General features: G+C 42.1%; 2 protein-coding genes across 2 annotated transcripts; both read right to left on the bottom strand.

Annotated features, from left to right (window-relative positions):
• Positions 1-1,050: 1,050 nt before the first annotated feature.
• On the bottom strand, positions 1,051-3,680 carry CCL14 (C-C motif chemokine ligand 14). Its single transcript, XM_077165118.1, has 3 exons — positions 3,461-3,680; positions 1,709-1,820; positions 1,051-1,277 (listed from the first exon to the last, which is right to left on the bottom strand). The coding sequence occupies exons 1-3, from the start codon at positions 3,621-3,623 to the stop codon at positions 1,190-1,192; spliced, it is 363 nt and encodes a 120-aa protein (XP_077021233.1). The 5' UTR covers positions 3,624-3,680; the 3' UTR covers positions 1,051-1,189.
• A 6,837-nt stretch (positions 3,681-10,517) lies between these two features.
• LOC143685996 (C-C motif chemokine 23-like) lies at positions 10,518-13,579 on the bottom strand. The gene is made up of 4 exons (XM_077163083.1): positions 13,317-13,579; positions 11,764-11,820; positions 11,176-11,287; positions 10,518-10,774 (listed from the first exon to the last, which is right to left on the bottom strand). The coding sequence occupies exons 1-3, from the start codon at positions 13,390-13,392 to the stop codon at positions 11,193-11,195; spliced, it is 228 nt and encodes a 75-aa protein (XP_077019198.1). The 5' UTR covers positions 13,393-13,579; the 3' UTR covers positions 10,518-10,774; positions 11,176-11,192.
• Positions 13,580-24,904: the final 11,325 nt, after the last annotated feature.

The raw sequence follows: 24,904 nt of genomic DNA, 5'->3' as shown, positions 1-24,904 counted from the left end.
CCATCCCTCCACTCATCCATCCCTCCACCCATCCACCCATCCATCCATTCATCCATCCATCCATTCATCCATCCCTCCAACCATCCATCCCTCCACTCATCCATCCCTCCACCCATCCACCCATCCATCCATTCATCCATCCATCCATTCATCCATCCCTCCAACCATCCATCCCTCCACCCATCCACCCATCCACCCATCCATCCATCCATTCATCCATCCATTCATCCATCCCTCCACCCATCCATCCCTCCACCCATCCACCCATCCATCCATTCATCCATCCATCCATTCATCCATCCCTCCACCCATCCATCCCTCCACCCATCCACCCATCCATCCATCCATCCATCCATTCATCCATCCATTCATCCATCCCTCCATCCCTCCACCCACCCACCCATCCATCCCTCCATCCCTCCACCCACCCACCCACCCATCCCTCCATCCCTCCATCCCTCCATCCTCCCAACCATTTCCTGAGTACCTGGTAAGGGCCAGGCTTTCTGCTAGGCCTTGTAGGGGATACAAAGATGAGAAAAACAATATGGTACAACCTTGTGAGGGTAAGCGGAAGGGCAGTGATCAGATGAATTGTGTTCATGAATCATCTCTATACCAAATAGCAGGGAGCAGAGGCCCTGGGAGAAGCATAGACAAAAGGATTACGGAGTTTGACTGTTATGGAGAGAGAGGCCTTTATGAAGATCTGTCTGTAAGGTCAGATGGTAATTCTTAGCTTTTACACTTGTGAGGCTGAAATAATGTATGCAGATTGCTTAGAGTGTTTGGAATGTAGAAAGGGCTAAGAAAATGGTATCTGTTATTTTTAATGTCGTTATTGAAGAGGTGGCCTTTACCGTGAGCCTCCTTCTCACTTTCTGCTTCCTACTCTCCCTGTTGCATGTCTGACCCAGGTTTGGTCCCAGGGTCTGGCAAAACTTCTGCGGAGTAAGGCCTGATGGCGACGGTACCACAGCTAGATTGGGCTCACCAGCATCCTCAGTCCACTGCCATCGATAAGTTCCACAGAAATGAATGAGAGAGGGAAAGAATACATGGTCTTTAATTCAAGGCAGGGCAGCTCGTGGGGGATGGCTGGGGCTAAGAGTTGGGGGAGAAAGTGGATGCTTGGCCTCTTCTCTTTCAGACTCTGAGCTGTGACTTTCCCCGCCACGTTTGGGAGACATCAGTTCTCCTCCAGGTCCTTGATGTAGTCTTGGACCCAGCTGTCACTGGGGTTGGCGCAGATGGTATAGCCCTTTGTGGTAACGAAGCTGTGGAGCAAGAGGGAGGAGGCTTACAGCTGAGGGTACAGCAGCTGGGGAGGGGGAGCTCGTCTTCCTTCCTTCCCTCCCTCACCAAACCCCACACTCCCACCTTTGTCAGAGGCAGTCCAGTGCCAGCCTCCTCTCTGAGACAAGCTCCCCAGTCCCTCAGGGCCCTGTGAGGAGGGCCTCCCTCCCTGCTCCTCTCCCCAATGCCACTCTATCCATGGGGCCAGCTCCCACCACCCCCACCCTCCAGCTCTCTGCAGGCCCCAGCCAGGCCAGAGAGCCCCAGGTTGATCCTTGACTGCTCTCTCTGGGCTGACACATCTGGAAGGCATCCTGGGGAAGGGGGGTCTCCTTCTGAGGCCCCCCCCAACCCTCCCTGCTCTAGGACCTGCTGGCTCCCTCTCCCAGTGTGGTGTGTGGGTGTCACCTACACAATTCCGGGCTTGGAGCACTGGCTGCTGGTCTCATAATAACTTGCCACTCGGAGCCGTGGGATCCTTCGGGTAATGTAGGAGAAGCAGCACTCAGCGGGGTGGTAAGGTCCTGCCGAGGAGAAGGCATGGCGGGAAGCTGAGAAGGGGCCTGGAGAGGGGGGTCCGAAGAACTTCAGTCCCCTCTTCTCTCTCTCCATGTTCCTCCTCCCCGTTCTCCCTTCCCCAGCAACTGCCTTCCTTCCCTTTCTCTGACGCCTCCCAGGACTGCAAGGCTGCGACCTTGAGCTAAGGGATTCTTCTCCAAGGGCACACATCCTCACCGTGGGGCCCCGAGGCCACCTTATTCTGGGAAAGAGGCTCCGAATAGAAGGAGTGTTTGGAAGCCAGAGCAGGTCATTAGGAGCAGACCCAGCCACCCCCAGTCCCTCCCCTGCCCGTGCCCCCTCGTCCCTACACCAGCCCCAGGGACCCCAATGGGGGGCAGGACGCCCAGGTTTGAACCCCTTCTTGCCCTTGCTGGTTTGTGCCTGTGACCACTTTACTTCCTCTCTTTTTCCAGTCCCCTCATCTGTAAATGAGTTTCGGGAGTTTTAAAACTCAGCTCCCTGGGGCTGTGGGGGCTCAGGGGCCAAGTTGGGGGGACTGAAGCATGTGAGAGAGTGGGTGGGGTCTTGGGTCTTGTACCTGGACAACCCTTTTTGGCTTCCCATATTGCCCCCTGTGTAAGATTGCTTGAAGAAAGGGTTTCACGGTTCTAAAAAGTTTAAAAATCACTGGATTAAGTGACTTTCCAGCTACTTTCCAATTTGAACGTTCATGGCTCTTACAGGAGGTACGTGAGGGTGACAGTGAGGTCACCCCAAGCTTGAGGTTGTGGAGGTGGCCAGACGGCGTTTCAGGCCAAGGGCCGCGGTGGAGTCACCGGGCTGTGCACGTTATACAAGCAACATGGAGAGAAACATGAGCACACGGTGGCCATGGCCTCAGCCGTCACTGAGGGGACCAGAGGCCTGGGTGGGGAGGGCAAGGCCCCCGGCCACGCAGCACATCCCAGGGACCCTCTATACTAGTTAAAGGACAGAATAAGGGTCCCCCGGAACCCGAGGCCCATTGGAGCTCAGACTTTCCCCACTTTATTCCTCTGAGCTAACAAAGGAGTTTTGAGAGAGGCAAACCAGATGGTCCAAATCCCCTTGAACTTGGGACCCGCTTTAGTTCCACAATTTTCTGGGTTTCCCCCACATTCCAGAAGGAAAACAAGGGAAAATTGAAAGCTGAGGATTTCATCTTCATCATCAGTCTTGCTTGCCTACCCAGGCAGTTTACTCTAAGAGATGAGCCAGAAAGGGGTGGCCTAGGACTGCTGTCACTTCTTGCAGCCCAGACCTAAGTGAGGCACCCCTGGGGCAGGGTGGCCCTGGGCAGCCTGGGTCCAAATCTCTGCAGGCCAGGGCAGAGGATGAAATGACTCGAGGGGTTCCAAATACAGTCCCTCACTCTCCCTGAGGACAATGTCCCCAAATGGGGGGGTGGGTCACCCTTTCGATTTATGCCAACCCAGATGAATTGAGGGTGTGGGGAGGCAGGCTGGGCTCTGAAAGGATGGGGGGGGGGACTGGGAAGGATGGGAATGAAACTAGTTTAATAAGATACCTGACCCCTTCTCCTGCTGCTCTCATCCCAATCCCTTATTCCTGCTTATGTTCCCACAAGAACGAGTTCAGAAGGAAAACAAGTCCCTGGACTCACCTGAGAACTTTTCAGTTTTGGACCCAAGGGTGATGGATATAATGAGGAAGAAAATGGCGACAACGGGGAACTTCATTCTCCTGTGGGACAGGCACTGCAGGAGCAGAGCTGGCCTGGGGGCTTCTGAGGCTCCTGGGGTGAGGAAGTGTTGAGAAATGATCATCGTGGCAAAATATGTATTTTTTTAAATAAGGGATTTTAGGAGTTCAAAGGGAAGTAGAAAGCAGCAGATGGCTCAGCATTTTCATATCCTGCATATTTGTTGAGGGAGGAGAGAGGGAAGCACAGAGAGCCAAGATTTCAGGGAGGAAATTGCCTTCCATCCTCAATGGGAACAAGTTTAACTCCTTGGATATAGGCTCTTTCTTAGGTGTAAACCATGAGCACAGGGGTGCGGGGTACTATTGCAGATTTAGCAATTCGAGATCTTAAGACTGGGGTAGTTCTATGCTCAGTGCCAGGTCCAGGCCTTAGGACAAGGCCATATGGGGGTTAGAGATATGGGGCTGTTTTGTCTGGAGATCTGAGGGGATCTGGGGTAGTGGGAGAAAGTTTGGGGTTCCCCAGGACAGGTCTCACCAATCAGGATGAGGAATCCCTCACTTAAGCTCTTAAACAGAGCCTACAGCTCTCAGCCTCATTCCACCCGCTCACCAGACCCTCGGTAAAGGAGGGCTACGATACCCAGTTGATAATTTATTTAATAAATACATATAATGCTTCCTATACACACTAGCCATTGTCCCAAATGCTTTTGAATATAAGCCCACTTAATCTTTGCAGCAGCAGGTAAGGAAACTGAGGCACAGAAACATGAATAACTTTGCCCAAGTTTTGACGGCTAAGTGGAACTGGAATTCGAGCTCAGGCAGTCTAGCTCCCAAGTCTGTGCTCTTAACCTCTATACCATAAAGAAACAGGGGAGCCCCAGCTAAGCTTTCCCTGGAATATCCCTGTTGGCTTGGCTTCTCTACAAAGCCTGTAGTTTTAGCAGTTTCTGAACTCAGGCAGTGGAACCCTTTGGGATCATCTGGTGTCTGACTTTCATTAAATAGAAGCTTGAAAGGAATCTTAAGGAATGCCTGGTTCGGGCATGGCTAATAGGTTTCATTGATTAGTGGTAGGCTGGAGCTTTGTGTTGGAAACTATTCTGTGACTATGTCCAGGCACATCGGGAAGGGGTGGCTTCTCTTACAGGCTATATATTTGCCATCCTTGTATTAGTCTGAAGTTGCCATTTACTGAGGAGGAAGTTGGGGCTCAGGAGGTACCGGTGACTTGCTCATGTTCACGCAATGATGCCACCTCTGCAGACTCAGCACAGAGATGGCCCCTTGCGCCATGCTGTTTGGGGGGGAGCATTTCCCACTGTGCTTGCCGTCGTGGTTAGGTGGCTGCTTGCATCTTCTCTCTTCCACTGGAATCATCAGGGCAGGGAATATCTGTTACTTCTATTAGGCCTTTGCTCATAGAGCCTAGCAAATAGCAGGTGATTTATAAATGTTTTAGATGAAGGATCAATAAATAAATGGAACCAGGTCTAAGTTTATGTATCTCAAGGAGATGGTAAATTCTCACAGTTAGGTGCAGAGACCGTCAGAGTTCTTTCTGTTCTTGTTATCAACAATAACAATGCTGAACTCCTCAGGTCAAATGATAGCAATTGCCATTATGCACACTGCAAGGAAGCAAGTTGTCTCTGGGAAGGATATGAGTTGGAAAGAAATAATGTCTACTTCTTGGTTTTCTTGGCGACTAGCCTATCTTCCAAGCTGTTGCTAGGAGCCTTCCGGGAAATTACCTTATTTTTCAAGTAATTAGTGATTTCCTACCTATGTTAGTCTGGACAGGCTCACTCCTGTAATAAACAATGCTCAAATCTCAGCAGGCTCATGCACTGAAGATTTATTTCTTGCTCCTGTCACAGTCCATTGTGGACCAGCAGTGGGATAAGGGTCTGTGCATGGGGGACCCAAGCATCTTCTATCTTATGATGCCACCATCTTCAACACAAGGCTTCTAAGCTTGCTACCAAGGGAGAGGTAGTGGAGGACTGGGGGATTTTTATTGACTATACCTGGAAATGGTGTGGTTTACTCTCATGCACACTCTATGGCCAAAATCAAGTCACCTGGCTTCAACCTAAGAACAAGAGAGCTAGAAAATATAGTGTATCTCTGGGCCCAGAAGGAAAAGGGAGTGGGTTTAGGGTTTACATCACTGTTTTTACCATGAGATCATATGCCAGGCACTGTGATAGGCTTGGAGGGAGGGAATAAAGATGACCCCGGCCTCAGAGCTCTTAGTCTGGGGAGGTACTCAAAAAGTAAATGAAAATTGCAACCCAGGGAGATGAATGGAATTTAGTAACAACCTAACTGGAGGTCTGAAATGTTCTCCTGTTAACTGCTGCGTATGCACTGCCTATTTTAAATACTATTTAAACAAATTTCTAAGTAATACACATAAATAGATTTTAGAAAACAGATAATGTAGAAAGAGTGTGAGGGCCATATAGTTTCTGAATTATTGCTTGTCTGAAGAAGTCATTATTAATACTCCAACGTTTCATTGATATTTTTTACTAAGTATAGACTTCCACATTAAGACTATGAGAATATGGTTTCCTTGGAAGTTTCAAGCCTTTGTTTAGGTGTCCTATAACATTCATTATTGCTAATAAGAGCTCGGGTCAATAGCTTATTTTATTATTATTTTTCACATGGGCAGGCACCGGGAATCAAACCCCGGTCTCCGCCCTGGCAGGTGGGAACTCTGCCTGCTGAGCCACCGTGGCCCGCCCAGGCCAATAGCTTATTTTATGCCAGTTTGATGCTTGTCTGATTCTTGTTCATTTGTGGTGATTTATTTTTTCCTCACTCTGAAAGATTTTAGAAATTGCTCTTTATCCTTGTTTTCTTAAAGTTTTGTACAAAAAGATGTTAGAGGCTCATCTTGTACATTCCCTGGCCTAGTCCTGGAATCAGCCATTTTGCCAATGAGTCCTGGTTCCCTTTAATGGAGACTAGATTTTAGAAACCAAGGTCTGGGTGCTTGGTGTGCTCATTGCGCTGGAAGTAGCATTACTCCAGGACCTCTCAGTAGATTTACACAGGAAGCATATGTGAGCCTACATGTAAATGTCTATCTATTCCTAGTATAGCTATTTCATACCCTTATAGCAATTTCTACATCATCTGTCTTACTATATGCAAAACCAAATGTTTACACCAATACCTCCAATTTCAAGTCAACACCACAGGGTTTATTTTAACCTTTTCCTTTTCTATTTCCATCTTCTCTAGTAGTGTGAAACCAGTTTCCATAAACTTCAAAATACTTGCTCATTTGCTCAATCTCCCCATATGTAACCAACCTCCTGGCCATGCCGGCTGCAAATTGGACCTGCTGCCCTGCTTGCCTCGACCATTTGACTCTCCCCACTGTCCAAGACCTGGAGCACACACATTTTCAGTCCAACAACTCTTTAAGTTTATCCACAAGGCTCTAAAAAAACCTCCATGGAGAAGCCAAAACTTATTGCAATCACTCAGCCATATATTCAGGCCTCAGTGGACTGCTGTTAGCACAAAGCTTTTAAATTCAATAGGATGCAGAGAAGGAGTGAGAGCAGCAGGAGACCGCATAAATGGGTCAAGCTGTAGGCTAGAACACTGAACACTTGTGTTTCTTCTCTTGCCTCCCCAAATCTCATTGAAATGCTAGAAGAAATACAAAATTAAAATAAATTCGTATTAGCATTAGGAATAAAAAAGATAGCAATAGACCATAGCGTGAGGAATTTCTGTTTTATGGAGCGTCACCTTGATGGCAAAATACAAGAAGGCCAAATAAGCATAGCAACAAACTTGAATCCTCACATTGGTGAAGGAAAAGATCATTGAAAAAGAGGATTGTATCAGCAGAACCCTAGATAACCCTGAAGGTAGAATCAGTGGGTGCTGGGAGAAGAAGCTTCGGTTGAGTGAACAAGTCTTGGCAGTCCCCATTTCAGGGCAGTCAGGAGTGGGGTTTGCTCCAGTCCTCTAGATAAAGGAGGATATCTGCTGTGGAAATCTTCCAGAGTGGAGAATGGGCCAGAGAGAGAGACTTAGGCAGTACTTTGGATACCTTCTGGTCAAGGACATGACTTTCCACCTCTCCCCAAGAAATTAAGCTCTCAAACAGCATAAACGAAAGCTTGGCCAGTTACACCCCTCTTCCTCTTCATCTCCAGAGCCAGTGCTCTTACAATCGGAACCTGTATTTACAGCAGCAAGATAAGATTTCCACTTATGCTGAGAAAAGATCATGAAGGAAAAAGAAAGCATTCTTAAAGCAGTGAAATATGCTAAATAGTAACACATTTCCCCCCTTCACAAGGCCACTAGCCAGCCTCCCTACGTGTTTGTCCACACCTCCTAAGGTAGAATCTCTAAGTGAGTCTTAGAACCATCTGCATAAAAATCACCTGGAGTGTTTGTTTAAATTCTAAATGCCTGTGCTTAGCCCCTTATCCTCAATCGTCTCCTGCCCACACCTCCACTCCTGCATCCAAAGCTAGGGTTCCATTCAGGGAGGAAACCTGTAGGAAACTGACCTATAAGACTGTAGAAGAGGCCTGCAACTCCTCTTTGTAGCTTAGTCCTTTGCTTATAAACATAAAGAGACAACCAAGGATTATGAGTCATTTGAAAACAACCACCAAGATGACCAAACAATCACGAAAAAGGAAACAGCAATTGTGCAAGAAAAAAGGGTTGAACTTAAAAACACTTATTTTTGTTCTCAGAAATATATAAGGACATAGTGCATCCATAAAACTGTAGTAAATTGTTTTTGTGTGCTCTATGGCAGGGGTCACATTTCATCCTTTTTCCATGAGTGTATCCCGTTATTGGAGCACCAGGTGTTGATTTTTTTTTTTGGCTTTTGTCTGTTTGTTTTGGGAAGTGCATGGGCCAGGAAAAACAATAATAATTTATTGTGAAAAGGAAGCATAGATCAGCAAGAATTATTGGTAATTAAATGTAGAAGAGACATCATTTAAGACCGAAGAAATTTCTTACAACACAAAATAAAAAGATAAAAATAGATGCATAAAATCGAGTATACATCGAGTAGTTCCAAAAGCCTAGAAGAATATGAATGGATGGGAAAAAATGAAAAACTGATAGAAAATGTTTTCTTGGGCTGAAAGAAGACTTACGTCTGAAGATTAAAAAAGGTAACTGAGAAGATAAAAAAGGGCAATTGAGGTAGAGTAAGGATAATGAAAAAATGCACTCAGTACATTTTGCTATCTAAATGTCTGAAATACAAGGATAAAAAGAAAATCCTGAAACTTCCCAGAGGGTTTTAAAACGTTTCTTACAATGGATTAAGAAACCAATTGGCTTTAGACTTCTGTCATTGTTTGAGAAACTAGAAGGTAATTGAGAAAGGTCTACAGTGTCCTGAGAGAAAATTATCTTGAACATGGAATTTTACGTTCAATTGAACCATTCTGCAAATTTGACAAATTTTTCTAGAACTTCAAAGATCCTGAAAGTTTATTTTTTGTATCTGTTGAAGTTCTGAGTTGCAAGATAATAGCACCTGACTCAGGCTGACTTAAGCAAGAAAAGAATGCATTGCAATGATCTCAGGTAGCTCACAGAATTTCCAGGAAGGTTTGCAAAATGGGTGGGAATCAAGAGAGACCAGCTCTATCTGGCAAAATCATGCCTCGGGAGCCCACTGGGCTGGAAGCCCCTGCCTGTGCTGAACACTGCATTTGGCCATGTCACCTCTAGCCCTGGTCACTGGGTGTATGTGCTGCCTGCTGCCTTCAGAATCTGGAAGCTGTTGTTGCCACAGTTAGCACCCGGACGGGGTCTCCTCTTTCTGCTCCCCTGCACCAAGACTCATAGGTTAAGTCATCCCCCAAAGATCAAGAGGGCTCAGGTGCTCATCCCAGCTAAGAAAAGCTAAATGCTCACTAAATGACTTATGTATCTTTTTGACAAAAACCAGTTCAAGGATGTATTCTAGCAAAATGAAGAATGAACCTAAGGAAGAGGAAGCCTTGGGCTATAGGATACAGTGGAATGAGCTCAGGTGTGTGATGAGAGGACATCCTAGTGTGACTGTTTTGCTAAACCCAGAAAGCACTCCTCCGAAGTTAGGAGTTCCTTAAAGAACATGTCAGGACTTTTTTTTGGGTTGTTTTTTAAATAGTGATTTAGTCTTATACAGAATATTTGGTTATAGATCAGTGATGTCCTATTGATTTCTTGTGGCGAATCACTCTAAAGTAAGTATTTTTCATTTTTGAAAGTAGCTTGTTGTTGATTAGAATTCAGGGCTGTTTTCTGAATTTTATGAGACAATTGACCAAGATTTACTAAATATAAATTTTTGTGCATAAATAAATATGTATGTAAAGTTGCTATTAACTCCAACTTGAAATGTTTTTTCTGAATGTCTTTTAACTTGAAAGAATAAATTTTCTAGGAACTTATAACTATTATGTAAAATCACTCAAAACCTAGGATATAAGAGAAAAGGATAACTACCTGTCTTTCAGTGCCATATTGGAGCATTGGCTAACAGGACCACCCCTCACGAGGTACATTTTTAGAGGTATGCACTTTGGACTGACGTACTATTCATTGTTGTTTAAGCCCCAGACTTAGGAAGTTACCTGTTAACTTGTAGATATTTGTCTGGCACAGATGCAAATGATTTCTGTCCAGTAGAAAAAATAACCCCCAAGCTTACAGTTTTATTGCCTTGTAGGATATTAATCTGTTTTTCTCCAACTTTCAGAATGCTTTCTCTAAAGAGCTGTATAAGTCACTGTTCCTCAAATACCCTTTGAATCAGTTTAATGGTTCCCTCTTTATTGAGTTCAATACATCTCTGATGCATATTCTATCTATATTTGAATGACTCATGTTTACAACTTTTAAAAATTATACTATAATATGGCTCTCGTTTTGAAAAACACTTATCCAAAGTTAGCATTCCTTCAGTTTCATTTCAGCTTCTTTGTCCTCTAAAAATTCAGCTGAAGTTAAATTGAAGGCTCTTTATTAGATGCATTGCTTTTTATAACCAGAACAGAACAATAATCATTAAAAACAGTAATTAAGAAATCCCCAGGGGGCAGCTGGGAGAAGTCAGTTGGAGGTGAGGTGGTGCCTTGCATTCCTTCTCCTCGGCCATCCCAGCTCTTCTGTGGATAGGTCCGCTTTCAAGTTCGTCATGCAATTCTGAACTTGCCCTTTGCCGGGGTCAGCGCAGACATGCCTCCCCCCTTTGGTGACAAAGCTGGGAAGCAACAGGGAGAAAAATGACATACTCGGCAAATGGAGAAGGGGAGTGTCATCTTCCCTGTGCCCTTCAGATTCCCCGATCAATCCAATCTGTCCTTTCCTTTTTCTGCTGAAGGCAGCTTGGGACTGAGACTTCCTTTGTGACTCGTGGGAGTTTGCTTGGGCAGCCTTCCTTCTGCTCTTTCTTTCCTCCTTACCCTCCCTTTACACTGGGAACACTGCATACATGATGCCTTGCAGCATCCTAATAAGAACACAAGCTGCCCTTACTGGTAGGAGGAAGAGGATGGGGCTTCCCTGGATCCCCACACATCAGTACCCCCCACCTCCACACACACATCCGGGCACTGCAGGCTCCCTCCCCCCCAACATGTGGCTGGTGAGCTTGGCACTTACATAACACCTGGCCGGGATCACCCGCTGCTCGTTTCAAAATAATCTTCCATGAATAAACATCGGATGTTTCGTGAGGTGTAGGAGATGCAGCAGTCAGAGGGGTGGAATGCGTCTGCAGCAAAGGAAAAGGCCATTTAAGGGCTCAGTCTTTTTTTTTTTCTTTAAGGAAACTAGGTCCTTTCTGCCTTTCTTCAGGAAGAACTAGGAAAGGATGTTTTCTTCCTCTACTTGATGATCTCCTCTTGCTTCAGACCCTCCCCAGGGTTGAGTTGTGTGTCAGAGGTCACTTAGTTGGGTTACCACAGGGCGAGGGCTGTTTTCCCCAGAAGAGAAAAGGCATGATGCCTGCATGAGGCATCAGCAAGAACCCCCTTCCCCAAGTGAGCAGGTGCTTGGAACCGCAAGATGGGAGTAGAGAAATCATAGATGGAGGAGGTACCCATAGTCCATTCTGAGCTTCCTTAGAGATGTCCACCCTCTCAGGGTCCTCCCCTCTCCCCACTCCCTGTAAATGGGGTGGATTGAAGCCACAGAGCAACTTGGTACCTGCTTGCTGCTTTAAAATGTGTGTCGTAACCGAGCACTTACGTCCATGAGATATTGGCATGTTAATCTGTTCCAATGCCATGATGGGTTCTCTTGCCTCTGGGAGAAAACAGGAATTTGGGTGAGAAATCATCAGGAGGAAGGGTGGTCTTAACATCTCTGCCCTTCCCATTCCACAGCCCGGCCCCAGGGCAGAGGCGCAGGGGCTGGACCACCTGACACCTGTTTGGGTTCTGGGCCATTTTTTCCATTAGGGCCCTGAGATTTTCCAAGGTACTTTGAAAATGTTTGAGACATGAGAACATTCTATTGACTCTGAAACACAAAAAGGAAACAGCAAATTCAACGTGATTAAATTAATGGAATGTCTATATAATATGACAGTACACAATTCTTTATCCACATTTCTGGAATCCAAAGAATTCTGAAAACAGAATTTTTTTTTTATTAACTCATCTGTTAGCCAAACCTGAGCTGATGTGAGCTGATGTGGTGGCACAATGCCACCTGAAGTGAAGTGAGCCTATTATTTAGCCCACAGTACATATTTGTATATACTTGAGGCAAAATATTACTATGTTTTACTATAGGAGGCTTCCCAGACCCCACCAGGGATGTTAAGTACTGTTCAGGTACATATTACCTTTTTAAAACTAAAAAAAATTCTGCACTCCAAAAGATAGCCAAGGCCCTGAACGTTTTGGATAAGGAATTATGAGCTTGCATTTTGATGATTAGGCAAATGCAATCAACCTTTTAGCTCATTTCTTGCATAGCTATATAAATTATATTTAATGAGGGATGTGCATACATTTTAATATACTTGATATGATATGGATAGAACTTGCAAAATAAAAGATCTTAAACGACCTTGTCTTTCCATTAACTATTTCCTAACAAATTCATGTTATTACTCTACCACTTCCTAGCTGTGTGATCTTAAGCAAGCTATTAAACCTTTCTGTGCCTCGATTTTTATAATTTATAATAGGAAATAATAGTACTAATTAGCAAAATTACATCAAATTGCGAATGTTCAGGTTTTTTTTAAACCTACAAACATGGTAATTTAACATTGCTCAACCTAAAACATACTTCACAGGTAGCGTCAAGGTGACACATAGTAAATTTTAGATGTATATTTGTTAAATAAGTAAATAGGTGACTTTGGGTGAGTCGTTTGTCCTGGCTCGTCCCATTTCCTCTAGTTTTATACTACATGATAGAAAACAGTTCTAGTATCATAGAATTGACTCTGTGATTGTTTCCACTAACATACAATTTTTCTACAGTTTTTTTTAACTAGGATTTAATGGTTGATGCCAGCTGGGAAAAGGCATCAAATAATTCTGACCATGAAAAGGGAGATAATTGTTTCACAGATGGGACCAGCCATCTGTATACATTTTTCCCCCCAGGGGCCAAGGCTGCAGATAGAGGTAGGTCTGTAACCTGCTTCTGCTTGTAAGTAAGTGCCATGACCATGTGGGTGATGGGGAGCAGTCTTGGGAGGGCAAAGTAATCCCTCCATGTCTCCTTCCCAGCATCCCACTCTCCCAAGGACCTGGTTCATGGAGCTTTTTTATTGGACTCACCATGTATGACCCGTGCCTGGGACCCCAGGGAGGCGGCAAGGATGAGGAAGGAGAGGGCAGCCGCGGAGACCTTCATCCTCTCGGTGGACAGGCAGAGTTGGCCTGCAGACTCCTGGCCTCACTGCTCCCTGAGGCCCTGGGACCCCAGCTCTGCCTTTGTATTTATAAGAGGAGGATCAGGAAATCACCCGGCAGAATCTATGAGAATGGACGGATTGCTGTTCTTTGGCTATCCATGAGTCAACACTCTGTTTTGAAAAAAGGGAACAAGGCTGGGAATTCAACAGGAAGTTGAGGGCAAAAGTGACTTGGGACTTACTCAACTATCCCATATCTGGGGTTGGCGATGGGTACAGGCAAAGAGAATAAATATTTTAAGAAGGGTCCTTCCCTTCCTCTAAATAAGAGTATCCTCTTTAGGGGTAAGCCATGAGCTCAGAGACCTGACACGGGGAGAGTGGGAGACCACTTCAGACTATCTATCTGACTCGGGATTGGGACTTTCTAGACATTGTCCTGTGCCCATTTTCAGTTCCATTCCTGGAGTCCAAGTCAGAAGGGACCTTAAAGTAGGAGCTGGTACTTTCAGCAGCTAGAATGCAGAGTTGGAGTGGCTCAAGGCCCCGGGCTGGGCGACCTTCCCAGGCACTGACGGTCCTAGGTCCTACCCACCCCGTCCTGGATCCACAAGTGCCCAAATAGCCTGTAAAAGCAAACGCGACTCCCAGAGGGAATGTTCTGACACATAGACCTGGCCTTATGATTCCTTGAACAGAATCTACCGGTGCCTTCTCATGGCCTCAGGGTAAATGCCAAAGTCCTTGACTGAGCATTGAAGGCCTGTCAGCATCCAGCTCTCCTGGCACATATTTTTTCACTGTTTTCCCATGTAATGACATTTTAATGACTATTAAGTTTAGCAATTGACAATCCATTTATTTAGATTTTTACAGTTTTTTTCTCTTCTGGAGTGCATTTATATATTTTTAGGACCTAAACATTTGTGTCTTCGTGAATAAACTTACTCTATGCTAAACTAATTTCTAGTAACCCTTCCGCTTTCAACTCAGCAGTTGAGAAGCTCTACCAGGAGCACTTCTTGAGTCTTCCTCCCTCCTTCAAGCCTGGGCTACCCCTGAGTGCTTCCACAGCATCTGGGATTTAAATGTACTCTATTTTAAATGCTTAATTACTTATCAGCGACCCGCAAATACGAGTTTTCTGAGAGCCGGTTCTCATCGCCATGCTTTCTCTCTAAGAATTCCTGGCCAAGACACCAGTGCACACAAGAAAATCTGTAATTCTTTGGGACACACTCCTTTATTTGATCGGTTTATAGGTATAGTGGCCATATAATTTGCTGCTAAAATTTGGGCAATTAAAAAAATTTTTTTTTATTGTATATATAACATATTGTAGTAGTTAGAGTCAGTTGTCAACTTGGCCAGGTGAAGGCATCTAGTTCTGTTGCTGTGGACATGACCCAATGGCACGTGAACCTCATCTGCTGCTGATTACATCTGCAGTTGGCTAGGAGGCATGCCTGCTGCAATGAATGATGTTTGACTTAATTGGTTGGTGCTTAAATGAGAGAGTCAATGTAGCACAGCCCAAGCAGCTCAGCATACCTCATCTCAGCACTCGCAGCTCAGCCCAGGCCTTTGGAGATGCAGAAAAATCACCCTGGGGAAAGTTGTTGGAGCCCAGAGGCCTGGAGAGAATGCCAGCAGAGATCACCCTGTGCCTTCCCACGTAAGAAAGAACCTCAGTTGAAAGTTAGCTCCCTTTCCTCTGGGGAACTAACGAAATAAATCCCCTTTCATTAAAAGCCAATCTGTCTCTGGTGTGTTGCATTCCAGCAGCTAGCAAACTAGAACACATATATACAAAGCAAAGAAATAAAAAAAGCAATAGTTTTCAAAGCACTCTTCAAAAAGTGGTTACAGGATAGATCCCAGAATTTGTCATGGGCTACCATACTATCCTCTCATTTTTTTCCTTCTAGCTGCTCCAGAATATAGGAGGCTAGAGGGCTTAAATACTTTTTTTTTTAATCATCACAATCAACTTTTTTTTTGTGAAAAATAACATATCTACAAAAAAGCTATAAATTTCAAAGCACAGCACCACAATTAGTTGTAGAACATATTTCAGACTTTGACATGGGTTACAATGTCACAATTTGAGGTTTTTACTTCTAGCTGCTCTAAAATACTGGAGACTAAAAGAGATATCAATTTAGTGATTCAGCATTCATATTCATTTATTAAGTCCTATCTTCTATGTATAATTCCACCATCACCTTTGATCTTTCCATACCTCTCATTGGGGTTGTTTGGGCCATGGCAATTCTAAATTTTTGATATTGGAAGAGTCTGTCGCTAATATGGGGTCTGGAGAACCTGGGCTAGGTTTCAGGACTTATCTGGACCAGGGACCCATCTGGAGGTTGTAGGTTTCTGGAAAGTTACTCTAGAGCCTGGAGCCCTGGTGGAATCTTATATATTGCCCTTGGTGTTCTTTAGGATTGGCTGGAATGGTCCTGGTTGGGTGTTGGCAGATGATGATAGGCAGCAAGGTCTAACTGAAGCTTGCATAAGAGCAACCTCCAGAGTAGCCTCTTGATTCTGTTTGAACTCACTCTGCACTGATATTTTTTAATTACACTTCTTTTCCTCCGTTGGGTCAGGATGCAATTGTTAATCCCACGGTGCCAGGTCTGGATTCATCCCTGGGAGTCATCTTCCACGTTGCCAGGGAAACTTTCAACCCTGAATGTCATGTCCCACATAGGCAAATCTGGACAATTTTGAGAGTGAAAGGGCACATGATAAATTATTGCACTAGGACTTTTCTGGGAGACTCAGATGTTTTTGTCACCTTAGTTATGGCTCATAGAATGATGGAAGACTTTATACACAATTTAGTCTAATGTTTTGAAACATCTTCTGATTGCGAGCAACAGTGAAAAATCTATTTTACATATTACCCAGTACATCTATATATGTAGCTAATACATGCTTGATCTTACAACATGTCATATATTCAGGTTTTTATCACCTCTTTTACATTTCATTTAAAAAAATGATGGTTGTGATCCACCAAATCGATTTCACAATCAGTGAGTCCTGACTTGCAGTTTGAACACAAAGAAAAATCTTGCTGATCTAGTATCACTTCCTCTTTAGCCAGAGAGAAAGTTGAAGTTCAGCAATGAGAAGGAAATTGCCCAAAACCAGGCAGCTACTTAAGGGTGAGGCCAGGACAAAAGCCCTTGTCTCTTGACTCTTTTTTTTTTTTCCCATTCTACATATATAATCTGTAATTCACAGTATCATCACATAGTTGCATATTCATCATCATGATCATTTCTTAGAACATTTGCATCAATTCAGAAAAAGAAATAAAGCTAAAACAGAAAAAAAAAATTATACATACCATACCCCTTACCCCTCCTTTTCATTGATCACTGGCATTTCAAACAAAATTTATTTTAACATTTGTTACCCCTATTATTTATTTTTATTCCATATGTTCTACTCGTCTGTTGACAAGGTAGATAAAAGGAGCATCAGACACAAGGTTTTCACAATCACAGTCACATTGTGAAAGTTATATCATTATACAATCATCATCAAGAAACATGGCTATCTCTCTCCAGCCAACACAACAAGCAAACTCACCACCCTCCCCCTGTCTACGTGGGACATGACTCCCAGGGGTGTGGACCTTCCTGGCAACGTGGGACAGAAATCCTAGAATGAGCTGAGACTCAGCATCAAGGGATTGAGAAAAACCCTAGAATGAGCTAAAACTCAGCATCAAGGGATTGAGAAAACCTTCTCGACCAAAAGGGGGAAGAGTGAAATGAGACAAAGTGCCAATGGCTGAGAGATTCCAAACAGAGTTAAGAGGTTATCCTGGAGGTTATTCTTACGCATTAAGTAGATATCACCTTGTTATTCAAGATGTAATGGAGAGGCTGGAGGAAACTGCCTGAAAATGTAGAGCTGTGTTCCAGTAGCCATGTTTCTTGAAGATGATTGTATAATGATATAGCTTTCACAATGTGACTGTGTGATTGTGAAAACCTTGTGTCCGATGCTCCTTTTATCTACCTTGTCAACAGACGAGTAGAACATATGGAGTAAAAATAAATAATAGGGGTAACAAATGTTAAAATAAATTTAGTTTGAAATGCTAGCAATCAATGAAAAGGAGCATAAAGGGTATGGTATGTAAAAATTTTTTTCTGTTTTTGTTTTATTTTTCTGTTGTCTTTTTATTTCTTTTTCTGAATTGATGCAATAGAAATGATCAAGATGATGAATATGCAACTATGTGATCATACTGTGAATTACTGATTATATATGTAGAACAGAATGAGCATTTGTTAAGAATGTTTGTGTTTCTTTCATGTAATTTTTTAAAAATTAATAAAAAATTAAAAAAAACAAAGAAACCTGGCTACTGGAACACAGCTCTATATTTTCAGGCAGTTCCCTCCAGCCTCTCCATTACATCTTGAATAACAAGGTGATATCTCCTTACTGCATAAGAATAACCTCCAGGATAACCTCTCAAGTCTGTTTGAAATCTCTCAGCCATTGACACTTAGTCTCATTTCACTCTTCCCCCTTTTGGTCCAGAAGGTTTTCTCAATCCCTTGATGCTGAGTCTCAGCTCATTCTAGGATTTCTGTCCCACGTTGCCAGGAAGGTCCATACTCCTGGGAGTCATGTCCCATGTAGACAGGGGCAGGGTGGTGAGTTTGCTTGTTGTGTTGGCTGGAGAGAGAGGCCACATCTGTGTCTCTTGACTCTTAATCTGGGGCATTTCATATGTGGTGACTGAGTGGAATCTTATACACCTACCCCATTCTTGCAAAGAGGTGCTGGCCACTCATAGATTACCTGGGGGATGTCTTGAAGGCAAAGAGCTGTCTTCATTTTCAGGCGTCTCTTGGCATTAGAAAGTTGCCAGCTCAGACCTGCTGAAATCCACCTCCTAGAGGTGTCCTCCTGGGTCCTGCCTGTGAGAGGAGCGCAGTGGTGGAGAGAGGGAACAAAGGTATCAGGAAGGCAGACTTCCCAGACAGGACCCCACAAAGGGTCACAAGGGTCACTCTTATCTTTTGATTTGGGCCCTGGAGAAGCCCAATGAATTGTGCAGGACCTACATTCCTGCATTTTGAACTAGGATGAGTTTTCCTGTTCTCCATATACAGGTCCCTTCACTGAAGGGCTGATTACACGTTGTTTCTTGCTCCATGCAGATCACTTGCTTTTATTTAGCTTACCTTTTCCTCCAGCATACAGCCTGCATAGGGGTTAAACATGTGGACACTTGAGCTGGATGGCTTGGGTTCAAATCTTAGTTCTACCACTTTATGGACAAGGTTCTTAGTCTCTTTGAGCCTCAATTTCCTCGGCTGCAGAATGAATATAATAATATCTGGAGACTGAAAATGGTGTGCTATCCCTACCTCACACTATTCACAAAAACCAATTTCAGATGAATTAAAGAATTAAATGTACAGCACAGTATTAAAGATATCTACTATTATTAGATATTTAAAAATTTTTAATTATTGGAGAGGGGAAGTGTTTTTTATGTATGACTGAAGACCGTAAGGAAAAGTTTGACTTTATAAATAACCTTTAAATGGCAAAAGATACAACAAAATTAAAAGACAAACACCGGACTGAGAGAAAATATTTTAATATTTAATACGTAAAAGAAAAAGGATAAACTAAGGAGAGTTCCTTTTAATCAACAAGAAAAAGGCCAGTCTCCCAATAGAATAATGGACAAAAGATGAACAGGCAACTCACAGCGGAAATGCAGATGACCAATAAGCAAATGAAAAGATGCTGAACTTAAGTAGTGATTGGAGAAATGCAAATTGAAGCAACAATGAGTTACCGTTTTTCTCTTATTGGGTTGGCAAAACAGAAAAATTATTGGAAATGTATAACTGGGATTATTGAATAATTTGAATTTGCTGGGGGTGAGATAAAAAATAGTTTATTTTATTTTTATTTTTACTTTTTTTGCATGGTTAGGCACCGGGAATTGAACCTGAGTCTCTGGCATGGCAGGAGAGAACTCTGCCTGCTGAGCCACCATGGCCTGCCTGAAATAGTTTATTTTTCTTTTTAACTTTTATTAAAACAATACATGCTACCAACTTTGCTAGGTTGACTTTCCCTTTCCCAGTCATTAGCAACATCTTCAGTAAATCCCCATAGCTGTTCGGCCATTTTCTGGCATCAATGAACAGTTCATTTTCAAATATTATGCAATCCAATCTGCACTAAATAAAAACTTTAATCTCTCATTCAGTTTTTTCCCCCTTAAACAATGGCTCATGGTTTTGAGACCAGGACAACCTGGTTTCAAGGCAAGAAGTGTATTAGGCTGTGACCTGGCTTTGGAGCCCTCTGTGTATGACAGATGTCCACATGCTGGCTTTTTCTGTCATGGAGTTTTTTTTTTTTAATTTATTTATTAATTAAAAAAATTTAACAAACGAAATAAAACATTAAAATAGATAATCAGTAATTCACAATATCATCACTTAGTTGCATATTCATCATTTCTTAGAACATTTGCATCCATTCAGAAAAGATATAAAAAGACAACAGAAAAAGAAATAAAGCAAAAACAGGAAAAAAAAGATTAAACCTACCATACCCCTCACCCCTCGCTTTCATTGATAACTAGCATTTCAAACTAAACTTATTTTAACATTTGTTCCCCCTATTATTTATTTTTATTCCACATATTCTACTCGTCTGTTGATAAGGTAGATAAAAGGAGCATCAGATACAAGATTTTCACAATCACACAGTCACATTGTGAAAGCTATATCATTATACAATCATCATCAAGAAACATGGCTACCGGAACACAGCTCTACAGTTTCAGGCAGTTCCCTCCAACCTCTCCATTACATCTTGAATAACAAGGTGATATCTACTTAATGCGTAAGAATAACCTCCAGGATAACCTCTCAACTCTGTTTGGAATCTCTCAGCCATTGACACTTTGTCTCATTTCACTCTTCCCCCCTTTTGGTCAAGAAGGTTTTCTCAATCCCTTGATGCTGAGTTTTAGCTCATTCTAGGATTTTTGTCCCACATTGCCAGGAAGGTCCACACTCCTGAGAGTCATGTCCCACGTAGACAGGGGGAGGGTGGTGAGATTGTTTGTTGTGTTGGCTGGAGAGAGGACACATCTGAGCAACAAAAGAGGCTCTCTTGGGGGTGACTCTTAGGTCTAAATTTTAAGTAGGCTTGACCTATCCTTTGTGGGGTTAACTTTCATATGAACAAACCCCGAGACTGGAGGCTCAGCCTATAGCTTTGGTTGTCCACACTGCTTGTGAGAATATCAAGAATTCAACTTGGGGAAGTTGAATTTTTCCCCGTTCTCACCATTCCCTGAAGGGGACTTTGCAAATACTTTTCCACTCACTGATCGAATCACTCTGGGATTCATCAGGGCATCACTCTGGACAAACCAACAAAATCTCATGTCCTACCTGAGATTCCAAGTACTTATGGTGTTCAATCAAGCTATCTACATAAGTTATATTAGGAAATGCACTAATCAAAATATAAATTTTGTACCAAAAAACATTTTTTTTGCTTTAGTCTCACACATAAGGTGATATTTTAAAATATTGATTACCATGTATTTTCAGCACCCTGCAGTAATGACATTCCTTTGTTCTTCCTCATGCAAAAACATTTTTAAAATTTGTACATTTAGTCACTATTATTATACACTCTAGGCATTCCTAGATTATACCATCTCAATCTTTAACATCTATCTTTCTTTCTGATTTCATTTATGCCCCCAGCCCTCCTCCCTCTATCATTCTCACATGCAGCTTTATTCAGTATTTTAACATAATTGTATTACAGTTAGGTAGTATTGTGCTGTCCATTTCTGAGTTTTTATATTCAAGTCCGATTGCACAGTCTGTATCCCTTCAACTCCAATTACCCAGTATCTTACCCTATTTGTATCTCCTGATGGTCTCTGTTACCAACGGCATATTCCAAGTTTATTCACTAATGTCAGTTCATATCAGTGAGACCATACAGTATTTGTCCTTTTGTTTTTGGCTTTTGGCTAGTCTCACTCAGCATAATGTTCTCAAAGTCCATCCATGTTGTTACATACTTCATAACTTTATTCTGTCTTAAAGCTGCATAATATTCCATCGTATGTATATACCACAATTTGTTTAGCCACTCTTCTGTTGATGGACATTTTGGCTGTTTCCATCTCTTTGCAATTGTAAATAATGCTGCTATAAACATTGGTGTGCAAATGTCTGTTTGTGTCTTTGCCCTTATGTTCTTTGAGTAGATACCTAGCAATGGTATTGCTGGCTCATATGGTAATTCTATATTCAGCTTTTTGAGGAACCGCCAAACTGCCTTCCACAGTGGTTACATCATTTGACATTCCCACCAACAGTGAATAAGTGTGCCTCTTTCTCCACATCCTCTCCAGCACTTGTCATTTTTTGCTTTGTTGATAATGGCCATTCTGGTGGGTGTGAGATGATATCTCATTGTAGTTTTGATTTGCATGTCTCTAATGGCCAGGGACATTGAGCATCTCTTCATGTGCATTTTGGCCATTTGTGGTTCCTCTTCTGAGAAGTGTCTGTTCAAGTCTTTTTCACATTTTGTTAATTGGATTGGCTGTCTTTTTGTTGTTGAGTTGAACAATGTCTTTATAAATTCTGGATACTAGACCTTTATCAGATATGTCATTTCCAAATATTGTCTCCCATTGTGTAGGCTGTCTTTTTACTTTCTTGATGAAGTTCTTTGATGCACAAAAGTGTTTAATTTTGAGGAGTTCCCATTTCTTTCTTTCTTCAGTGCTCTTGCTTTGGATGTAAGGTCTATAAAACCGCCTCCAAGTATAAGATTTATAAGATATTTCCCTACATTTTCCTCTAACTGTTTTATGGTTTTAGACCTAACATTTAGATCTTTGATCCATTTTGAGTTAACTTTTGTATAGGTTGTGAGATATGGGTCCTTTAAAATTTTTTTTTGCATATGGATATCCAGTTCTCTAGGCACCATTTATTGAAGAGACTGTTCTGTCCCAGGTGAGTTGGCTTGACTGCCTTATCAAAGATCAATTGTCCATAGATGATAGGGTCTATATCTGAACACTCTATTTGATTCTATTGGTCAATATGCCTATCTTTATGCCAGTACCATGCTGTTTTGACCACTGTAGCTTCATAATATGCCTTAAAGTCAGGCAGTGTGAGACCTCGAGCTTTGTTTTTTTCCCCCAGGATACTTTTAGCAATTCGGGGCACCCTGCCCTTCCAGATAAATTTGCTTATTGGTTTTTCTGTTTCTGAAAAGTAAGTTGTTGGGATTTTGGTTGGTATTGCATTGAATCTGTAAATCAATTTAGGTAGAATTGACATCTTAACTATATTTAGTCTTCCAACCCATGAACACGGTATGCCCTTCCATCTATTTTGGCCTTCTGTGATTTCTTTTACCAATTGTTTAGTTTGCTTTGTATAGGTCTTTTGTCTCTTCAGTTAAATTTATTACTAAATATTTTATTCTTTTGGTTGCAATTGTAAGTGGAATTCGTGTCTTGATTTCCTTCTCAGATTGTTTATTACTAGTGTATATAAACACTACAGATTTTTGAGTGTTGATCTTGTAACCTGCCACTTTGCTGTACTCGTTTATTAGCTATAGTAGTTTTGCTGTGGATTTTTCAGGGTTTTCGACATATAGTATCATATCATCTGCAAACAGTGAGAATTTTACTTCTTCCTTTCCAATTTTGATGCCTTGTATTTCTTTTTCTTGTCTAATTGCTCTGGCTAGAACTTCCTACACAATGTTGAATAATAGTGATGATAGTGGACATTCTTGTCTTGTTCCTGATCTTAGGGGGAAAGTTTTCAGTTTTTCCCCATTGAGGATGATATTAGCTGTGGGTTTTTCATATATTCCCTCTACCATTTTAAGGAAGTTTTCTTGTATTCCTATTCTTTGAAATGTTTTCAGCAGGAAAGGATGTTGAATTTTGTCAAATGCCTTCTCTGCATCAATCGAGATGATCATGTGATTTTTCTGCTTTGCTTTGTTGATATGGTGTATTACATTAATTGATTTTCTTATGTTGAACCATCCTTGCATACCTGGAATGAATCCTACTTGGCCATGATGTATAATTCTTTTAATGTGTTGCTGGATTCGATTTACTAGAATTTTGTTGAGGAGTTTTGCATCTATATTCATTAGAGAGATTGGCCTGTAGTTTTCCTTTTTTTGTAATATCTTTGTCTGGTTTTGAGGGTGATTTTGGCTTTATAGAATGAACTAGGTAGCTTTCCCTCCTCTTCAATTTTTTTTGAAGAGTTTGAGCAGGATTGGTACTAATTCTTTCTGGAATGTTTGGTAGAATTCATATGTGAAGCCATCTGGTCCTGGACTTTTCTTTTTGGGAAGCTGCTTAATGACTGATTCAATTTCTTTACTTGTGATTGGTTTGTTGAGGTCCTCTATTTCTTCTTGAGTCAAAGTTGGTTGTTCATGTCTTTCTAGGAAGTTTTCCATTTCATGTACATTGTTGTATTTATTAACATAAAGTTGTTTATAGTATCCTGTTATTACTTCCTTTATTTCTGTGGGGTTAGTGGTTATGTCTCCTCTTCCATTTCTGATCTTACTTATTTGCATCCTCTCTCTTCTTCTTTTTGTCAATCTTGCTAAAGTTCCATCAATCTTATTGATTTTCTCATAGAAGCAGCTTCTGGTTTTATTGATTTTCTCTATTGTTTTCATGTTCTCAATTTCATTTATTTCTGCTCCAATCTTTGTTATTTCTTTCCTTTTGCTTGCTTTGGGGTTAGTTTCCTGTTCTTTCTCCAGTTCTTCCAAGTGGACAGTTAATTCCCGAATTTTTGCCCTTTCTTCTTTTTTGATATAGGCATTTAGGGCAATAGATTTCCCTCTTAGCACTGCATTTGCTGCATCCCATAAGTTTTGATATGTTGTGTTTTCATTTTCATTTGCCTCGAGGTATTTACTGAGTTCTCTTGCAATTTCTTCCTTGACCCACTCGTTGTTTAAGAGTGTGTTGTTGAGCCTCCATGTATTTGTGAATTTTCTGGCATTCTGACTATTATTGATTTCCAAGTTCATTCCTTTCTGATCTGAGAAAGTGTTTTGTATGATTTCGATCTTTTTAAACTTGTTGAGACTTGCTTTGTGACCCAGTGTATGGTCTATCTTTGAGAATGATCCATGAGCACTTGAGAAAATGGTGCATCCTGCTGTTGTGGGGTGTAAGGTCCTATAAATGTCTGTTAAGTCTAGTTCATTTATTGTAATATTCAAATTCTCTGTTTCTTTATTGATCCTCTGTCTAGATGTTCTGTCCATTGAAGAGAGTGGGGAATTGAAGTCTCCAACTATTACGGTAGATGTGTCTATTTCTCTTTTCAATGTTTGGCACATGTATTTTGAAGCATTCTGTTTCAGTGCATATTTATGATTGTTATGTCTTCATGTTGA

Source organism: Tamandua tetradactyla, chromosome 6, assembly GCF_023851605.1.
Source record: "Tamandua tetradactyla isolate mTamTet1 chromosome 6, mTamTet1.pri, whole genome shotgun sequence".
NCBI classification, from domain to species: Eukaryota; Metazoa; Chordata; class Mammalia; order Pilosa; family Myrmecophagidae; genus Tamandua; species Tamandua tetradactyla.
The sequence above is the reverse complement of the archived record's forward strand: the minus strand, read 5'-3'. Positions and strand labels throughout refer to the sequence as shown.